At 47.2% G+C, this 18,574-nt stretch overlaps 1 protein-coding gene across 2 annotated transcripts; it reads left to right on the top strand.

Annotated features, from left to right (window-relative positions):
* Positions 1-317: 317 nt before the first annotated feature.
* On the top strand, positions 318-17,399 carry ZFP64 (ZFP64 zinc finger protein; the record flags this gene model as incomplete). Of its 2 annotated transcripts, none has more annotated exons than XM_081916865.1 (6): positions 318-519; positions 3,991-4,230; positions 5,598-5,759; positions 8,652-8,714; positions 10,157-10,408; positions 15,159-17,399. In XM_081916865.1, 6 exons carry the CDS (start codon positions 471-473, stop codon positions 16,442-16,444), a joined length of 2,052 nt encoding a protein of 683 aa, XP_081772991.1. In that variant the 3' UTR covers positions 16,445-17,399. The 2 variants fall into 2 exon arrangements, with proteins under 2 accessions (XP_081772991.1, XP_081772992.1); XM_081916866.1 differs by lacking the exon at positions 318-519 and adding an exon at positions 3,610-3,643.
* Positions 17,400-18,574: the final 1,175 nt, after the last annotated feature.

The raw sequence follows: 18,574 nt of genomic DNA on the forward strand, positions 1-18,574 counted from the left end.
AATCTACAGTATTGTCCCGAGGATAAAGGAGGCAAAGTAAAAGGGAGGGAAAACCCTTTGCTGCCTTGCCGCAGCTCAGCCAGAAATGCCACCGGTAGAGCCTATTTTGCTACACTGTCCCTCGCTTTTCTCCGGGGTTGCAATCCTGTGTGCGCACTGACCGGGGAGCAAGTCCAACTCAACTCAGCAGGCTTACTCCTGAGTTGCACTGCTACCAGAGGCATGCAAGCGCCCTTTGCTCCCTTCTGTGGGCAAAGAGCCTCGCGACGGCATCGGTTGCTGCTACAGAGCATGCTCCACAGTCCCTCCACATCCGTCCCCGCCTTCTGGTGTGTGGGGGGGGGACACCCGTGAGGACGTTGCAAAGTCTCCTTGTTCGTTCGTTTTTCCTCTCCCCACCCCCACCCCCTTTTTTCTTTTTTGCAAAGCTGCGCCTGGCGCGCGGCTGCTGCGAATCCGCGACGGCTGCGATGAACCCGAGCGCCGCGACCGGCCAGCCTTTCGCCAGCCCCGTGCAATGTAAGTGGCTGCGCGGCTTATCCGCGCTCCCGGGCCCGGAGCTGGCAGAAGCCGCGCGGAGCCTGCGCTCCGGCCGGCCCCGAAACCTGAGTAGCGGAAGAAGCGAGCGCTCGCGCAGCCCGGGAATCTGGAGCGTAAAAAACGGGGCCCGGGAACCTGGGTGGGAAGAGCAGCCGGCAGGTTGGGGAAAGGCGGGCCGGAGGGTGGCATTGAGACAAGCTGGGGGCCGGGTGGGGAGAGGGTCAAAAAAGGTGCATCGCCTTTCATAAGGAACCGGGAGGGTTTCGGGTGCTAAAGCCAGCAGGTTTGAGCCTTGCAGGTGCTAAAAGCCAGCAGGTTTGATCCTTGGTGGGTTTAGTTGCATTTGATTCTGTGCAGGATTGCAGCAGATGGAGGGGGTGACACAATCCGGTTTTTTTGACCGTGCAATTTGCAGCGTGCGCCAAAAGCGCTGCGTGCAAGCAGATCAAGGCCTGGTTCCAGCACCTCCAATGCAACCTGGTTTGGGGTGCTGTTTTATTCTTCTGCTTGCAAGGAATTCAGAGGCCCTTCCTAGGCCAGGGCTTTCTGTAACCCCCCCCCCCCAGCAAAAAGTGGTGGGGATGTATTTATATGTACAGAAGGCTGCCTCACACCAGATTAGTCCAATCGTCCAATACTGGCTACACTAAGTGGCATCAACATTCTTAGTAGCTCAGGCAGTCTTTCCAGTCGCCTGGGATACCTGGTCCTGTCAACTGGGAGATGGCCAGGAGTGAACCTGGAACCTTCTGTGTGCATATGCTCTTCCCCTAAACTACTGGTATGTCCAGCCCCATAACCTCACATGTAGGACGCTCCATGCGCATCCTCTCCACATGAGCCATTCTGCAATTGCTCAAGGCTGAACTCAGGACACATTAGCCTGTCCGGCACCAGAGTAATACGTTAAAAGAAAAGGCAGTTTTAAAAGTTTCTTAAGCGAATGTGCTCTCTCCGTGGGAAGGTTTTAAGAGATCACACAGTGGAGCTATTTGTGCTCCTGGAATTTAAATACGTTAAAGCTGCAATCCATTACACAGACTTACCTGGGAGTAAGTCCAGTTTGAGTAAATATGCATAAAGTGACATTGCGAGCTGCCTTCCTGTGCGTGATTTCCTGGGATAAAGCTTTCATATAGCGTAAGCAGGTTAAAATGGTTAGTCTAGGGGTGTTTCAGTAGGCAATCTTGTGCCCATCACAATATCACAACCTGACCTACCTGACATTCGTTTTTATTCCATCCTTCTGGTGCATCAGTCAAGAGTGCCATACAGAAATTTAGAATAAATACATTGAAATACAAAGAATTAAGCAATACCAATACAATAAATACGTTTTGAACTGGTGTGTGTAGGAACACAACAATTTTTTCAAAAAAAAAACCTGTTTAAAAGCAATTGCAGAGATCATAGGTAGAAATGAACTTAGCAAGCAAAATCCTGGTGGAATTCAACCACAACAGAGGGGGTCATCCATGTTTCAGAGATATTTCACAATATTGGTGCAGTCACTGAAAAGGCCTCGTCTCATCTCATTATCCTCTCCGCACATCCGCCATTTAACTTATAGCAATCTGTAGAGGATTTAAAACCTGACACCTTGGCAACTCTCATGCATGAACATGTGCACTATTATCTTGTAACTCCAGCTGGCAATAATAAGGTCTGTGGTGGATAAATAAAAGATACCTTATGTTCTACTTGTTAATTTTTTTAGTCTTAGCTGCCAGACTTGCCATCCTTCAATGCTGAGCTCCATTCCTATGGACTCCAGAAGTTAAATCTTGGAGCAGGGAGCAGATGTATCTTGACTAGTGTCAATGCGCATGGATGCTAAAGCAGTGTGCAGTGTGTGGTCTGCCAGCTCACATATTGCCACTACTCCTGGTATACCCCGCGGAGGACCTTAAGGTCCGTAAATAACAACACTTTGGAGGTCCCAAGCCTCAAGGAGGTTAGATTGGTTTCAGCTAGGGCCAGGGCCTTTTCAGCCCCGACGTGGTGGAAAGCTCTGTCACAAGAGACTAGGGCCCTGCAGGATTTGACATTTTTCCACAGGGCCTGGAAGACGGAGCTGTTCCGCCTGGCCTTTGGCTTAGACTCACTCTGACCCCTTGTATGGGATTTGGTATATAAATTTTCCCTTAGCTTTTTTGCTGGCCCATGTAGGACCAGCATGGATAGCTGGCTCGGGGTGAATATCTGATGTTTCCTCCCTTTATGGTATTGATTTATGGGCTATGACTAAAATGAAGCTGCATTTTAAGCCGTATTTTAATTAACTGTTTTTGTTTGTTTGTTTGTTGTTTGTTTTTGTTTCTCTATTACGTATTATTGTAATTCATATTTGGTGTTAGCCGCCCTGAGCCCAGCCCTGGCTGGGGGGGGAGGGGGTATAAATAAAAATTTATATATTTATTTAGTGCTGAAGCTTCTTTTGAGCTGCTGATAACCTACTGTAAGATAATACAGTGGTACCTCGGGTTACATCCGCTTCAGGTTACAGACTCCGCTAACCCAGAAGTAGTGCTTCAGGTTAAGAACTTTGCTTCAGGATGAGAACAGAAATCATGCTCTGGCGGCGCGACAGCATCAGGAGGCCCCATTAGCTAAAGTGGTGCTTCAGGTTAAGAACAGTTTCAGGTTAAGTACGGACCTCCGGAACGAATTAAGTACTTAACCCGAGGTACAGTGGACGCTCGGGTTGCGAACATGATCCGTGCGGGAGGCATGTTCGCAACCCGCAGCGCCGTGTCTGCACACATGCGGGTTGCAATTCGGCGCTTCTGCGCAAAGCGCTATTTAGCACTTCTGCGCACGCACAGTCGCCGAAACCCGGAAGTAAGCCGTTCTGGTACTTTCAGGTTTCGGCACATCTGTAACCCGAAAAAGCGCAACCTGAAGCGTATGTAACCCAAGGTATGACTGTAATGTTTTTCTAACGCAGAGTTCACCAAGGTCAGTGGGCACACTTGAATTTTTCAGCAAGTGCTGTGGACACCAAACCCTCTTTTTTCTGCTCTGGATACTCCTCCACCCGCCCCCCACGAGACAGAAAAAAGAAAGTGAATGCACACGTATTCCACTTTTCTACGCAATCTGGGTAAATGTCAGAACTAGTTGAATTAATCAGCCTGGAAAAGCACATAGAGCTGAAAGAGGAAATGAGAAAGAACATCACTCTTCCAACTTTCTCCTTCAACTCTATGTGATTTCCAAGGGAGGATACAGTAACCGCCCTCCCTACGTCATGACCAAGTGGGTAGTTCATGGGGAGACTCAGAGGCTCAGTAGGTATCAGGATATCTGCCATGTTGGTGAACGCCGTTCAGCCATTTCTCCATTGCTTCCAGTAACTTGCAAACAATAACCTTGGCAACACATAAATTTTCTGTTGCCATTCCTGTGGTGGTTATGAATTGCTTTGTTGAATTTGATGTGTTTTGACAGTTCCAGGAGGCACCACTGTCCTGGTGGAGCTCACACCAGATATTCACATTTGTGGCCTGTGCAAGCAGCAGTTCAATAACCTAGATGCGTTCGTCGCTCACAAGAGAAGCGGCTGCCAGTTGTCCGGCACGACGGCAGAGACTACCAGCACAGTACAGTTTGTAGCAGAAGAAACCGTGCCAGCGACCCAGACCCAAACCACAACAAGGACCATCACTTCGGAAACCCAAACGATCACAGGTATTTATCCAGGAAGTTTGGGTAGTGGCATCTTCGTGGCAAAACTAAGCCCTACCATTGTATGTTTCAGCAGCAGGGGTACCCTGGGCAAATGGAAACACTAAAGCATGGGTAGGCAAACTAAGGCCCGGGGGCCGGATCCAGCCCACTCACCTTCTAAATCCTGTCCGCGGATGGTCCGGGAATCAGCGTGTTTTTGCATGAGTAGAATGTGTCCTTTTATTTAAAATGCATCTCTGGGTTATTTGTGGGGCATGCCTGGTGTTTTTACATGAGTAGAATGTGCGCTTTTATTTAAAATGCATCTCTGAGTTATTTGGGGGGCATAGGAATTTGTTCATTATTTATTTATTTATTTCAAAATATAGTCCGGCCCCCCACAAGGTCTGAGGGACACTGGACCGGCCCCCTGCTGATAAAGTTTGCTGACCCCTGGTCCAAACTGTTCCATTGTTATACTACTTGATGGAACTTTGGCCTGATTTTGTATGTCAATCTTTAGTTACATTACGATGCCATGATGCCGACAGAAAAAGTTGCTGGAAAAGTTTGCTGACCCCTGCACTAAAGCTTTGTCCCACCGGCATCTCCAAAGAAAAGAAATGTCTTTGCTTAAGATCATGGAGAGCTGCTGCCAGTCCGAGCTGAGAACATTGGCCTAGATTGGTTATTGGTATGGCTCAATGTATGCCACTTGTGGGTTGTGAACTTGGGGGGAAGTGCCTTAGTGGTAGAACACATGCCTTCTGTGCAGAATTTCCCTGGCATCTCCAGTTCAAAGGTTCTGATAGCAAGTAATGGAAAAGTCCTTTCTGCCTGACCCTGGCATTCAGTCACTGCCAGTCAAAACAGGAAATGCTGGGCAAGATGGAAGAAGAATCTTAGTTGGTATAAGACAGGTCCCTAAGCTCACTCACTTCCTTGTTCATTCTTGTACGCAGCCGCTTACTTTGCCACCTGTGGCAAATAAAAATCACCTCCAGGTGACCAGGCAGAAACGTATTGCAAAAGTTGGCTTTTTTCTTCTTCTTGCCTGTAAATGATTTGGGAAGAGCAGCAGCTTAACAACTCTCAGCGCCATTCACAAAACACACTTCCAAGGATTCTGTACAGGTTGCTACAGCTGTTCAAATTCATAGTGCATATGGGAGCTTAGTCTCATAGCTAACTTAAAACTTTCCTTCCTGACCAGCTTTGATTAGTGAACCTTGTGGCGTTTCTCTCACTGACAAGGAAGCAGTTAAGAAAAAGAAAAGAAGATTGCATTATAGTCTCGAGATTGGGAGTAATTTTATGCTCTTCTTATATTGAGGGTTCGCAGAAGCTATGTGGTTAAAACAAGTCTTCTTTTTCTGGTTGCTTTTGAGTTTCTGCACCAGAGTTTGTTTTTGAGCATGGCTACCAAACCTACCTACCTGGTGAGAGCAGTGAGCCTCAGCCTGCCGCCGTTGTCACCACTACACCGAAACCTCGCGCCAGAAAGTCCGCCACATCAGGGGCGCAAAAGAAACTTAACTGCTGCTATCCAGGTAAAGTATATGCCTGTGTATATGACCAGGCATAGGCAAACTTGGCCCTCCAGATGTTTTGGGACTACAATTCCCATCATCCCTGACCACTGGTCCTGTTAGCTAGGGATGATGGGAATTGTAGTCCCAAAACATCTGGAGGGCCAAGTTTGCCTATTCCTGGTTTAGACAGTGTGGCAGTCTTGGGACCATAGAAGTGACTGCTTCTGCGGTTTAGATCCCCTGGCTGTTGCTGGTTCACAGATCCCTCCATTCTATTCTGTTGCTTTGGGGTAGGAAGGTTCAAAATCTCCTTCTTCGCAGGTGGGGGGGGGAGTGGAAATTGCTATAAACCTCATAGCGGTTGGGGAGGATGGGCTATTCATTTGTTTGCTGTGTTTACACCCCATGTTTTTCTCCAAGGAGTTCAACCGCCCTGAGACCTGTGGTTATAGGGCAGGTATATAAATTAAATAAATAAATAAGGTGGGTAAACATTGTTATTCCCCCTCCTATTCAATCATTCCTTTGTATACTGCCTTTCCAAAGTTCAAACCGTTTGCAAGGTGGCTTGCAGCATATAAAAAAATATAACAAACATAACAAAACTAGTCATCAACAAACATAACAAAACTAGTCATCAACAATAAATGAAACATCAAAAAGCACACAACCAAATTTCCACATAAATCACAAGATCCAGTATAAATATGTATAAAAAATTAACATCAACAGCAACAAACACCTACCCTGTGAGGTAGATTGGCCTGAGAGGCCCAAGGTCACCCAGGGAGCTTCATTGGTGAGTGGGGATTTGAACTCTAGTCCAACACTCTAACCACTACACCACACTACCCTCTTTAGCTGCCATTGCTTTGGGAAACATTGCCTGCATATTAGCAGGACTATGATTGACAAAAAATAGTCTTTGGAAGGAAAGAAAAAATGCACTTTCCAGTTAGTGAGGCTCAGCAGTATGGATTCTGTATACATATAGATGATACACAGTTAAAATGATAGCCTCCTTTTTCAGAATTTTCTTGCCTCACCCCACCCCACCCTAAGGAGTCTCAGGGACCTCAAGTGTCTTTTCCCCTTGTGAATTGTTCTTCCAAATCATTCCTTACATCCTCTGCTTTGCTCTGCTGCTTCCAGAGGGGGGGAAATAAATTAGAAATGCTTAAACGAATTTTAATCAGTGACATGGCCGCAAAGTTTCAAGAAGATTCATGGAAGCGCTTTTTAATTAATTTATATAGCCATTGATCACACAGGCCAAAGTCACAGGAAGGTAGGTGGGTGGGAAGCCTTGCTTGTGTAATTAGGTCAGCTAACTTCATCAGAATGTTCCATTTCAGAACCCGTCTTCCCTTGAGAATCTTATCTGGAAGTTATGTCCATTCCTCACTGTGCTTCTAACCTCAGACAGTGTTGGTAATTCAGGCAAAACACCTGCACACCTACCTACTAGGGGGTCAGTGGACCTGAACCAGGAGGGTGTGGAATTAAATCCTTGCTCAGCTTTGAAGCTTGCTGAGTGCACTTCAACTTTATGTGCCTATCCGGGATCTGAGTGTGGAATTGAAGGGGAATGCCAAACCCAGGGGAACCTCTCTTATCTGCCCCATGGAGCTGTCCCAAAACTGTGCCCTCACTGGCTGTGTTTCACATCCCAAGTGACTGGTGTATGCTCTTTGACTCTGCCAGTGTCTCTTGCTTCTCTGGATAGAATATGGAGAGCAGTGTTATAAACTCAGATATATAAGCTAATCCCCAAATGGCAATTTAAACCTAGGTTACGGTTGCCACAACAGAATGTCTAGGTGCATTTTTTTCTTTTTCTTTTTTGCTGTGCAACTAGTACTACTACTTCTTAATTTCATTTCTATACCGCTTTATATCTTAAAGAAAAAATCTCAAAGCAGTTTACAACACAATATAACATCAAATAAAGCAATCCAGAATAAAAGAAATTCAAGCTTCAAGCAAAATATTTCAGATCCTCCTCTAAGTGGCATTTTGCTTTCCCCATATTTATTTACTTAATTTATATAGCTGCCCCAGAGCAGAAGTGCTTTAGGAAGCCAGTGGTGTAGTGGTTAGAGTGTCGGACTAGGACGGGAGATCAGGGTTCAAATCCCAGCTCAGTTATGAAGCTCACTGGGTGACCTTGGGCCAGTCACAGCCACTTAAGCTACCTCACAGGGTCATTGTAGGGATTAACCGAGGAGGGGAGTGAACCATGTACTCCTTGGAGAAAAAAGTGCAATATAAACAGAATAAATAAGCTCTTCTGCTTAAACCTGGAGGGGCCAGCCTGCTGGAGATGTCAGTTGCCAGCTTGACAAACAGAGATTTCCACATGATCGCAGTTGGATCCTCGCCAATAGCAAAACGCGCCTGGCTAATTTCTAACACTGAGGTGTGTGCGAGTTTGGGCAGAAACTAGCCTACTGTATGAAGGGGAAATTTACACCTGTTGCTCCACCCACTCCTGCCTCTGCTCTGCCCACCCAAAGGTTGCCCTGAAGGAAATGCTGCCCTGTTTCCTGTTGCCATGACAACTGCGAGCAACGCCAACGTCAGGAAACAACATGGCTGTGTCTCCCAGCGGACTTGTTGACTGCTGGCATCCATAGAGGTTCGGCGTCCAGGGAGAGGAATAAGGAGCAGAGTTCTAGCCGAGGCCTAGTTCTAGGTCATGTATGCCTGTTGAGGACCAGTGTTGCGCTAGGCCCAAGGAGACCTGGGTTCGAATCCCTGGTCATTGAACTCAACGGGTGACCATGGCCACTCAAAGATTTAAAGGGGAGAATTGTATACCCTTCCCTGGGACCCTTGGAGAAAGTGTAGGGTAAAAGTGAATAAATAAATAAATAAATAGCTGGCCCTCTCTGTTTTTTCCCTCCCCAGGCTGCCAGTTCAAGACATCCTACGGTATGAAAGACATGGAACGACATTTAAGAACACACACTGGTAAGCAGCCTTATATAGCTTTAAACTGAGTTATATAGCCCTAATTTCCCTACCTGCCCCTCCCCCGAGCCAATGTACACAGATCTCCTGGGCCCAGTTGCGTTCTGCTTACAGGCACAAACTTTGATTGGATAAATACGATAACATTTGGAATGAGTTTATACGGAATGTTGTAGACGATTAACATCTATATATGCGTTAAGATAATAACACTGGTATCTGTTTATACAATAATGCATGGGAGTGTGTTACATTGCAATTTTGTATTTGTATTTTTTCCTTAAACACATCTTTGTTCTTTTTCCTCCCTCATTTCCACCCCCAGGAGTACCTGCAGACTTGAAGTAACCCTGAGATTTGCAGGTGCTAAAAAAATCTTGGGGGAGGGACTACTTGAGGCGGAAGGAATTGGGCAACCCATAAATATCCACTCACACAGAATGTTGAGAGAGTGGGGGCTGGGGACTGACAACCATGGGAGGGGGAATGGAGAGGCTGGGAAAAGGAAGAAAGGAGACAGAGATATGAAAAAGTGTAGAATGAAGCATCCCATTGTCTGGAAAGGTCACTTCTTGGTTCATAAAGGTAAAGGGACCCCTGACCATTAGGTCCAGTCATGACTGACTCTGGGGTTGCGGCGCTCATCTCGCTTTATTAGCCGAGGGAGCCGGCGCATAGCTTCCGGGTCATGTGGCCAGCATGACTAAGCCACTTCTGGTGAACCAGAGCAGCGCACAGAAATGCCTTTTACCTTCTGGAGCGGTACCTATTTATCTACTTGCACTTGATGTGCTTTCAAACTGCTAGGTTGGCAGGAGCAGGGACTGAGCAACGGGAGCTCACCCCGTCGTGTGAATTCAAACCGCCGACCTTCTGATCGGCAAGCCCTAGTCTCTGTGGTTTAACCCACAGTGCCACTCGCGTCCCATTTCTTGCTTCATTCTGAGAAGCTATTTTAAAGTGTCCCAAGGATGGAAGTATGATTTGCTGATAGACTTCAATGGATAAATAAAATATTTTAACATAGCTTGGACTTGACCCTTCTCTCCATTAAGAAAAACCACAGTGGAAAGAAAAGGATCCACCAGAACATACTCAATGGGTGTAACTATTGAGGTGGAAGATGGTGCAGGGAGGGGATAGAATTGGGTGGCTGGAGCCCTTATGGAAAGCATTGCACACTGCAATGTTTTGTTTCAGATCCCACCTGTAAAATTAATGTATTGCAAGCAGATGCATTCTCAAAGCTATGCCTGCCTCTCCGCACAGCCTGTTTGCTGGAGAAAAAGGCAAATAGAATGGAGGAAACCTCTAAAGTATAATAAGCCCATGACAAAAAGGGAAAGGGAAACATTCTTCCATTAAGGATCTCTTTGTTCCGTGTAATGCAACTCATCTCAAGCCTGCTGCACCTTGGCTTTTTGTTGATGCCGTTGTTTTAGGTGACAAGCCCCACAAATGTGAGGTTTGCGGAAAGAGCTTCAGCCGCAAAGACAAGCTGAAAATGCACATGCGATCCCACAGTGGAGTGAAGCCCTACAAGTGCAAGCACTGTGACTACGCAGCTTCCGAAAGCAGCAGCCTGAACAAGCACCAGCGCATCCATTCGAACGAGCGCCCTTTCAAGTGCCAGATCTGCCCTTACGCAAGCCGAAATTCCAGCCAGCTCACGGTGCATCTCAGGTCCCATACAGGTAAGGACAGGGACAGGTCTTCCATATGTTGTCTCATGTTGGGATTGGGGATCAGATGCTCCATGATTATTGCAGGGAGGAAAAAGACAAAGGGGCTTCACATGATCCAATGATCTTGCAAAGCCATAAGCAGAGAGCTTTCCACAGAGCTTTGCAGGCCAGCTGATTGGTGATGTTTGCAAACCTCTTTTTAGCTGTGTTTTCCTGCCCCAAATATTTATATACAAGCATGTCTCACTATGCAAACACAATCACTTCTCAGGAAATCATTTACTAGGCGAGAGTTCACATAACGACTCTTCAAATTCCATTGATTCCTATGGGGGAATTTTGAATGTGTTCCCGACCATGGAAATCTGACCCCCAAATGACGGAAAACCCTCTGGAACCTTGCAAAAGGCAAACAAGGAAGGAGAAAATGTTCTCTTATTTGTCCAGTCTCTCCTATTCTTCCCACCATAGTTTCTGTTGAAATGGCTGTCGCAAGACCAGCAAAACACCAAAAAGTAAGGCTTCTCTAAGGCTGATTATTGGTTTACAGAGGACGACAGCCTATTTGAGTATCTGAATCTACAATATGCATAGCCAGGTTCCTCGTTTTTGGATAAGTGAATTTTCATAGAGCGAGCAGTTGGATAGCAGTTGGACATGTATGCATATATGATGTCATGTGTGTGGCAGGTTGGCCAAAATGGGCTCACGGGCCAAACAGGGAGGCCTGGTGGCAGGCCGAGTTGGGTCTATAAGGCACAGGTTTCCCAACGCTCACATGTGTATAAAAGTCTAGTGCTGGATTTGTTTGGGGGAAACTATTAAGAACCTGGATCACACTGGAACTCCCAAGAGTTGGCCTGCTCAAAAGTTAGCTGTAAGTATCTCACATCTTAAGACGTTCACCAGACATTGCCCATGTCCTCTCCAGGTGGAAACTTAAAACTACAGAGCTGTGTCAGGGCCAAACCAGGGCTGTGGGCTGACCTGCTTCAGTGTGGAGGATCTCAAACTCAGGGTTCCTAGGACCAACAGCTGGAGCTGGAACCTGAGGAACAGCAAGCCAGAGCCCTTGGTCTGTTGACCTGGCATGGTCAGAAGGCCAGGGTGCTAAATCTTTCCACTAGGCATTGCCCATCCACAGGATTTGTGTTGCTTATCAGGTGCAAGGATTGATGCAGCACACCTGTGCCTAGAGAGGACTTCCCAGGTACGTTGAGGTTCTTGGGATGTGATGCTCTGCCCTTTCACACAACCCTGCTAAAATCTCCAAAGGAAATGCTATCCTTGCCGTCTCTGCTTGGACACAGATCCTGCAGGTCTTAGGCGCAGCTATTCAGTAGTCCCCTCTTAATTTCCATTCTCTTCTTGCATGGGCATTTCATCATTTACGAATGAAGCTCTGCAAAGAAAAAGAAAATAGTAATAAATTAAACTTCCTTTGCCAAAGTCAAATCCAATAGGGTCATTGAGGAGGAAAAACTACCGGCGACACAGATCACTCTCTAGATTGGAACATTAAATGTACGGCTGACATTTAGCTTCTGCAGATCTCCTCTAGTATGGCTTGGCATCTGAAATTGGGGAATATCGGATCGTGTGCCGCACCCGGTTTTCATCAGGAAAGTGGGTAAAAATCCAATGACTGACTCTTGCAGTGCACCCAGTAGTATACGCAGCTGGAAGGGCTGGCCTGTAAAACAAATTGAACTGGCAGGCTGTGTGTCTTCATTAATAAAATGTGTAGAATAAACATTTTACACCCAGGGTCTCAATTATTAAGCAAGCTTGTGGATTAGCACAGTATGCCACATCGCAATTTGAAATATCTTCCGCCCAATCAATGAAATATGTAGCCGGGTAAGCAACTTGCGCCTACATTTTTTTTTTTTACAGTCTCCCATTTATGAAGATCTATAAAATATTAACTGGTAAAGTAAATTAAGCCATGTGTGTTGTGATTTTTTAAAAGAGCTGCAACGTTCACTGAACCAAGGACCTCCTTACATTTTATTTCTGCCTTAAATGGCACCCCGTGGCTCATTCACTCACTTCTGAGCGTGTGTGCGTGATATACACGGAATAACAAAGGAGCTCCACACTGTTCAAGTAGCTTAGAGCAGCAATAAGTCAACAGTGCTGCTTTGTGATGTGGTATTAGCGATAATTGGCTACTCTTTGCGAAACGAAAACCCCGCCGTTCGTATTGTGAAAGGTATCAATACTGTGCATGTTTGCGCTGTATTGCTCTGTTGATTAGGCAGGTCCTACCAGCTGTGGAGGCGTAACGCTACAAAAGCTAAGGCATGTTTTCGGATATAATTCCTGCAAATTGTTGTGCAGAGGTCTGCTTTTGCTCCTGAAGATTGGTATTCTCCGTTTACTCCCCTTTTCGATGCATTCTGCTTGCTTTCCTTTTCAAACAGATACTTCGTTTGGGGGGGGGACAATAATGTTCCTATGATAATTAAATATGCAAAGCTTGCATATCAGTCTGGCAGATAAATAACTGGAGGAGAGCTATTGGGAGATATGGGGGAAAGCGAAGGGCAGGCAAGGAAATGGTGGCATTTTTTCCTGGGGGGAAATTTGTAGGTTTCAGAATGCAGGTGTCCTGTCTTCCCTCCCCTTCAGATAGTATATATAAGGATGCATTTATTTGCGTTTGATGTTGAAGTGCTGGGTTTGTGCATTTGTGCCCCGCTCAAAAGAAGAGAAACCCATCTCTTTCGAAAGAGGGGTGAGGACAATGAAATTTGATGGTGCAAATTGAGAGAACAGGCACTGAAATGACTGGTGGGGTCTCAGCTGAAAGGAATCTCAGTGTTGAAATGCGTAGCGTGAAGAAGACTTGGGTCCATTCATTTCAGTGGGACTACGCTGAGAAAGACTGGCCACAACCCAAAGGGTCATGGCACCTTCACAGTTGTAGTAAATTCGTTGTGGCCAAAGATTTTGTGGGCTCAAGCCCTCTTCATCAGATGTCAAGGTAAATTTTAATAGCATTTAGGGCAGCGGTTCTCAACCTGTGGGTCCACAGATGTTTTTGGACTACAACTCCCATCATCCCTGAGCTCTGGCCTTGCTAGCTAGGGGTGATGGGAGTTGTAGTCCAACAACATCTGGGGACCCACAGGTTGAGAAAGGCTGCTTTAGGGTGTCCAAAGACTCTTGATTATCTTTGTTAAACTGTGGGGTTTGCTTTGTGATGCCCCTAGCTTGGATGGCTTTAGAAGGGGAGGCGAGCAAATTTGTGGAGGATAATGCTTTCAGTGGCTGCTAGTCAAGATGACCGTATATTACGTCCATTTTTTGGAGGCAATATGCTACTCTGAATACCAGTTGCTGGGGGTCACTAGCTGGAGACTTCTGTGGTGTTTGTGGGATTTCCAGTGCAGCTATGGGATGGCAGCTATGGGAAGAGAATCCTAGACGCAGTGGTGCTTTCGTCTGATCTAGCAGGAGTCTCCTCATGTTCATGGGCTAGCTCCAGGTTGCTCACCAGAACAAGACAGTTTGATCATATAATGTCAATCCTGGCCCGACTACACCGGCTGCCATTTAGTTTCCGGGCCCAATTCAAAGTGCTGGTGTTAAAGCCTTACACCAGGCATAGGCAAACTCTGGTCCTCCAGATGTTTGGGACTACAATTCCCATCATCCCTAGCTAACAGGACCAGTGGTCAGGGATGGTGGAAATTGTAGTCCCAAACATCTGGAGGGCCGGAGTTTGCCTATGACTGCCTTACACAGCTCAGGACCTCAATACCTTAAAGACCATCTCTCCCCCTATGAACCGCCCCAGACCTTGCACTTGTCATCCGAGGCCCTTCTCTATGTCCCCCTCTCCCCAAGAGGTTTGTAGAGATACAACACGAGAAGGGGCCTTTTCCGTGGTGGCTCCCCATCTGTGGAATGCTCTTCCTAGAGAGGTTCACCTGCCACCATCATTACATGTCTTTAGACGGCCGGCAAAAGCTTTCCTCTTTACCCAGGCCTTTGGCCATTAAATAATCTATGGCCTGTTAAATGTGTTGCAGGTGGGTATTGTTATTATGATTAATTTTATTATACTATCTGTTTTTCTTCTTTGTTTTTTATTCTTACACTCTGTAAAATACGTTTTTAGTGTTCGACACTTCCTATAAAGGGCAGTACAGTGGTACCTTGGGTTACATGCGCTTCAGGTTACACACTCCGCTAACCCAGAAATAGTGCTTCAGGTTAAGAACTTTGTTTCAGGATAAGAACAGAAATCGGGCTCTGGCAGCGCAGCAGCAGCAGGAGGCCCCATTAGCTAAAGCGGTGCTTCAGGTTAAGAACAGTTTCAGGTTAAAAACGGACCTCCGGAACGAATTACCGTATTTTTCGCTCTATAAGACGCACCAGACCATAAGACGCACCTAGTTTTTGGAGAAGGGAAACAAGAAAAAAAATATTCTGAATCTCAGAAGACAGAACAACAAGAGGGATCGCTGCGCAGTGAAAGCAGCTATCCCTCTTGCTGTTCTGGCTTCTGGGATAGCTGCGCAGCCTGTATTCGCTCCATAAGACGCACACACATTTCCCCTTACTTTTTAGGAGGGAAAAAGTGAGTCTTATAGAGCAAAAAATACAGTAAGTACTTAACCCGAGGTACCACTGTAAATAAATCATCACCTTTCAGAAACACCAATGCAAATCCATTGGAATTTATCCTTACTGTCCTGTATCTCTTGGTCCAAACGCCCCTTATTCGAAACGCTTTTCTCACGGACAGGAGACGCTCCTTTCCAGTGCCGCCTCTGCAGCGCCAAATTCAAAATCAACTCGGACTTGAAGAGGCACATGCGCGTGCACACGGGGGAGAAGCCCTACAAGTGCGACTACTGCGACGTGCGCTGCGCCATGAAGGGCAACCTGAAGTCGCACATCCGCATCAAGCACAGCATGGAGAACGCCTACCGGTGCCTCGAGTGCGAGTTCCAGTGCGGGAACAAGACCAGCCTGCGGCACCACCTGCGCACCCACCAGCCCGAGCAGCCGGTGAAATGCTCAGAGTGCAGCTACTCCTGCTCCAACAAGGCCACCCTCAAGGTGCATGAGCGGATCCACTTCAAGGACCGCCCGTTCAAGTGCGAGTTCTGCAGCTTCGACACCAAGCAGCGCAGCAACCTCACCACACACATGAAGAAGGCGCACGGGGACAAGGTCAGGGCCAAGAAGAAGGCGGCCGAGAAGGGGGAAGGAGACCGGCCGAAGGAAGGCGGCTCAAGGCAAGTGGCCAGGCTGGAGGCCAAGAAAGCTTTCAAGTGCGATCTCTGCGAGGCCTCGTTCGTCCGGGAAGACTCCTTGCGGAGCCACAAGAGGCAGCACGTTGAGTACAATGGGACTAAGAACACGGAGCTGGCCGTTTTGCAGTTCCAGGTGGACCCCACGAGGCCAGCCGGCGCCCCTATTACCGTCAGCCACCTCCAGGTCCCGCTGCAGGCTTCGTCTTATGGCAAAGGGCAGGTGAAGATCATCGTCGGACATCAGGTACCGCAAGCCGGCGGTCTGGTGCAAGCGGCTTCCGTCAACATTGTGCCACCAGCCTTAATAAGCCAGAACCAAGAAGATCTGTCTGGCAACGGCCAGTTGCAAATCCTGCAGCAAGTGAGCTTACTGGCTCCCCCTCTGCCCCCGGGGTCTCAAGCGGAAAGCATTTCAATGGGCCAACCGGCCGTGCTCCTCACAACCCACAATCCAGCGGACAGAAGCACGCCCAGCCAGACTCTGATTCCCGACATCCCCGTCGGCAGCCACGAAGCCTCGGCTACCCAGGCTTTCATCAGCGGTGCCGAGATCAGCTGCTCCGACTTGGAAGGACTCAACGCTTTGATTCAGGAAGGGGCCGGGGAGGTGACAGTGGTGAGCGATGAGGACCAGAGCATCACTGTGGCCACCTCGGTGCCCCCTCCTCCCATCTTTTCCTCCCCTTCTCACGCCGACGTGCCCAAGCAAGTCTACTCCATTATCCAAAGTGGTGCAAGTTTGCTGTGTCCTGCAGACTCCATACCAGATTAGGTCAAGAGCAGCGCATTTGCTCAGCGCTCAGTTAGCACATCAGATTCGGCCCTGGATCCAGATTAGAGTACAGAAGGCGAAGCGATCCCTGGTGTCGTGCCGGTTCATTGCTTCACTCCAGGGGTAGCCCAGCTGTTGTCGGACTATAGCTCCCATCATCCCTGACCATCGGCCAGACCGACTTGGGGCTGATGGGAGTTGTAGTCCCACAACTTTCTTAGGGCACCATGTTGACTGCCCCTGCATTCCATGCCTTACTGCAAATAGAGCCCCTCCTCTTACAGAATACAGTGGTACCTCAGTTCTCAAATGTCTCGGTTGACGAACGTTTCGGAACTCGAACGCTGAAAACCCGGAAGTGAATGCTTCCGTTTTTCCACCACGCGTCAGAAGTCGAATGGCTTCTGTGTGTTTTTCAATTTTCTCAACTGAATTTGCCGACAGCCTCAGTTTTCGAATGTTTCAGAACTCAAACGGTCTTCTGGGATGGATTACATTCGAGAACTGAGGTACCACTGTATTGCGTGCATGTTTTAACAGGCTTAGTGATGGTTATGCTTTTGAGACCAGGGAGCGGAGAAAGTATGAGAGTCTACAAACAAGTGCCACCCAGTGAGGTGCAGTATTCATTACACACGGTTCGTCTCTTGCCCGTTCCTGCGCTAGATTGTTCGTTTGGTGCACAGCACAATATTTCACAGCTACTGGGTAGCAAATACTGTCCCTCCTACACCTCTTGCCCCATTTGAAGGTCACAGCCTTAAAATACATATAGCAAACGAAGTTGCACTGAAATTATCTCCCAGCTTCACAGCCAACTCCAGTCACGATGTTTGCAACCCAGCGAATTTCAGGGAAGAGTGTGTTGTTGTTTTACTTCCAATTCCGCATTGGCTTTCATTTCCCAGGCTTTCCACAATCATGTTCAAAGTAAATATAATATATTTTGAAATAACGGCACAGCCTTGGACTGTAATCCTGTGCCGAATTGTAGTGTAATTGCAATTATGCAGAGATTTTGGTAGGACTAAGTAATCCGAGATTGCAGGGTTCGCTCCAAAAACAGGGTTTGAGGGGGGTGGTCCAACACTTTATTTTTTTTTACTGGCAGAATTTCTGCATCTTTGATGATAGCTTGATGTGCATGGAAATAGGCAGAAGATGCTAGTCCTATAGGGAGAAAGGCACACTGCTGCAAAAGCACTGGATCTGCATCCAGCCAACCTTCTTCAAGCCAATCCAGCACTGGCTGTCAGCTTCCTTGTCAGACTCAGTATTGCCATCATAGAACTCAGTAGGGGGGGGGGGGTTGACCTTTCTGTCTGGGTCCCAGCCATCACTGGAAATAGATAAAGGAACAAAATTTATATACCACTTGATTGTAAAAAACCTAAGCGGTTTACAAAAAAATATATAACATTTTTTAAAAGTTAAATATTTGAAAATATTCAACAAATGGTTAAAAACAACAGTAACTTCTCAATGTCTGGATAGGCCTGCCCAAACGAAAATGTTCTAAGCAGGCGCCAACCGAGTATTGCAAAGGGGTCTGTCTAATGTCAATAGATAGGGAGTTCTAAGGCTTAGATGCTGCTACATTAAAAGATTGGAAAGCGGTAAGGAAAACCTGCCTTGGTCCTGTTGAAGATATAGGAGCCAACCAATAAAAATAAGATGACATGACCTGGGGATTTTGCTCAAAGCAAAAGCCGGTCGACTCCTTTTTGAATATCGGATAGTCTGTATTGGAACCCGAGGGAACAGCTCTTGAACCACAGCATAAACTGGAATTGTGTGCCGTTCTCCCTTGCAGCCAAACAGCAGTGTGGCCTGGGGCAGCCATGTTCTGTGCACAAGTCAAGCTATATTTGCGATTTGCATGTTTCAGTGCAATAAGCTCACTTATTTCAGGCATTCCATGCATACTCTCTGTCGCCAGCCGTGGGGCAGAACATCGTATCTCAATGCCATACAGTGGAACCTCGGCTTGCGAATGTGATCCGTGCGGGAGGCATGTTCACAACCCGCAGTGCCGCGTCTGCGCATGTGCGGGTCGTGATTCAGCGCTTCTGCGCATGCGCAAAGCGTGATTTAGCACTTCTGCACGAGTGCCAAAATCCGGAAGAAACC

Source organism: Podarcis melisellensis (assembly GCF_964234715.1).
Source record: "Podarcis melisellensis genome assembly, chromosome: 6".
NCBI classification, from domain to species: domain Eukaryota; kingdom Metazoa; phylum Chordata; class Lepidosauria; order Squamata; family Lacertidae; genus Podarcis; species Podarcis melisellensis.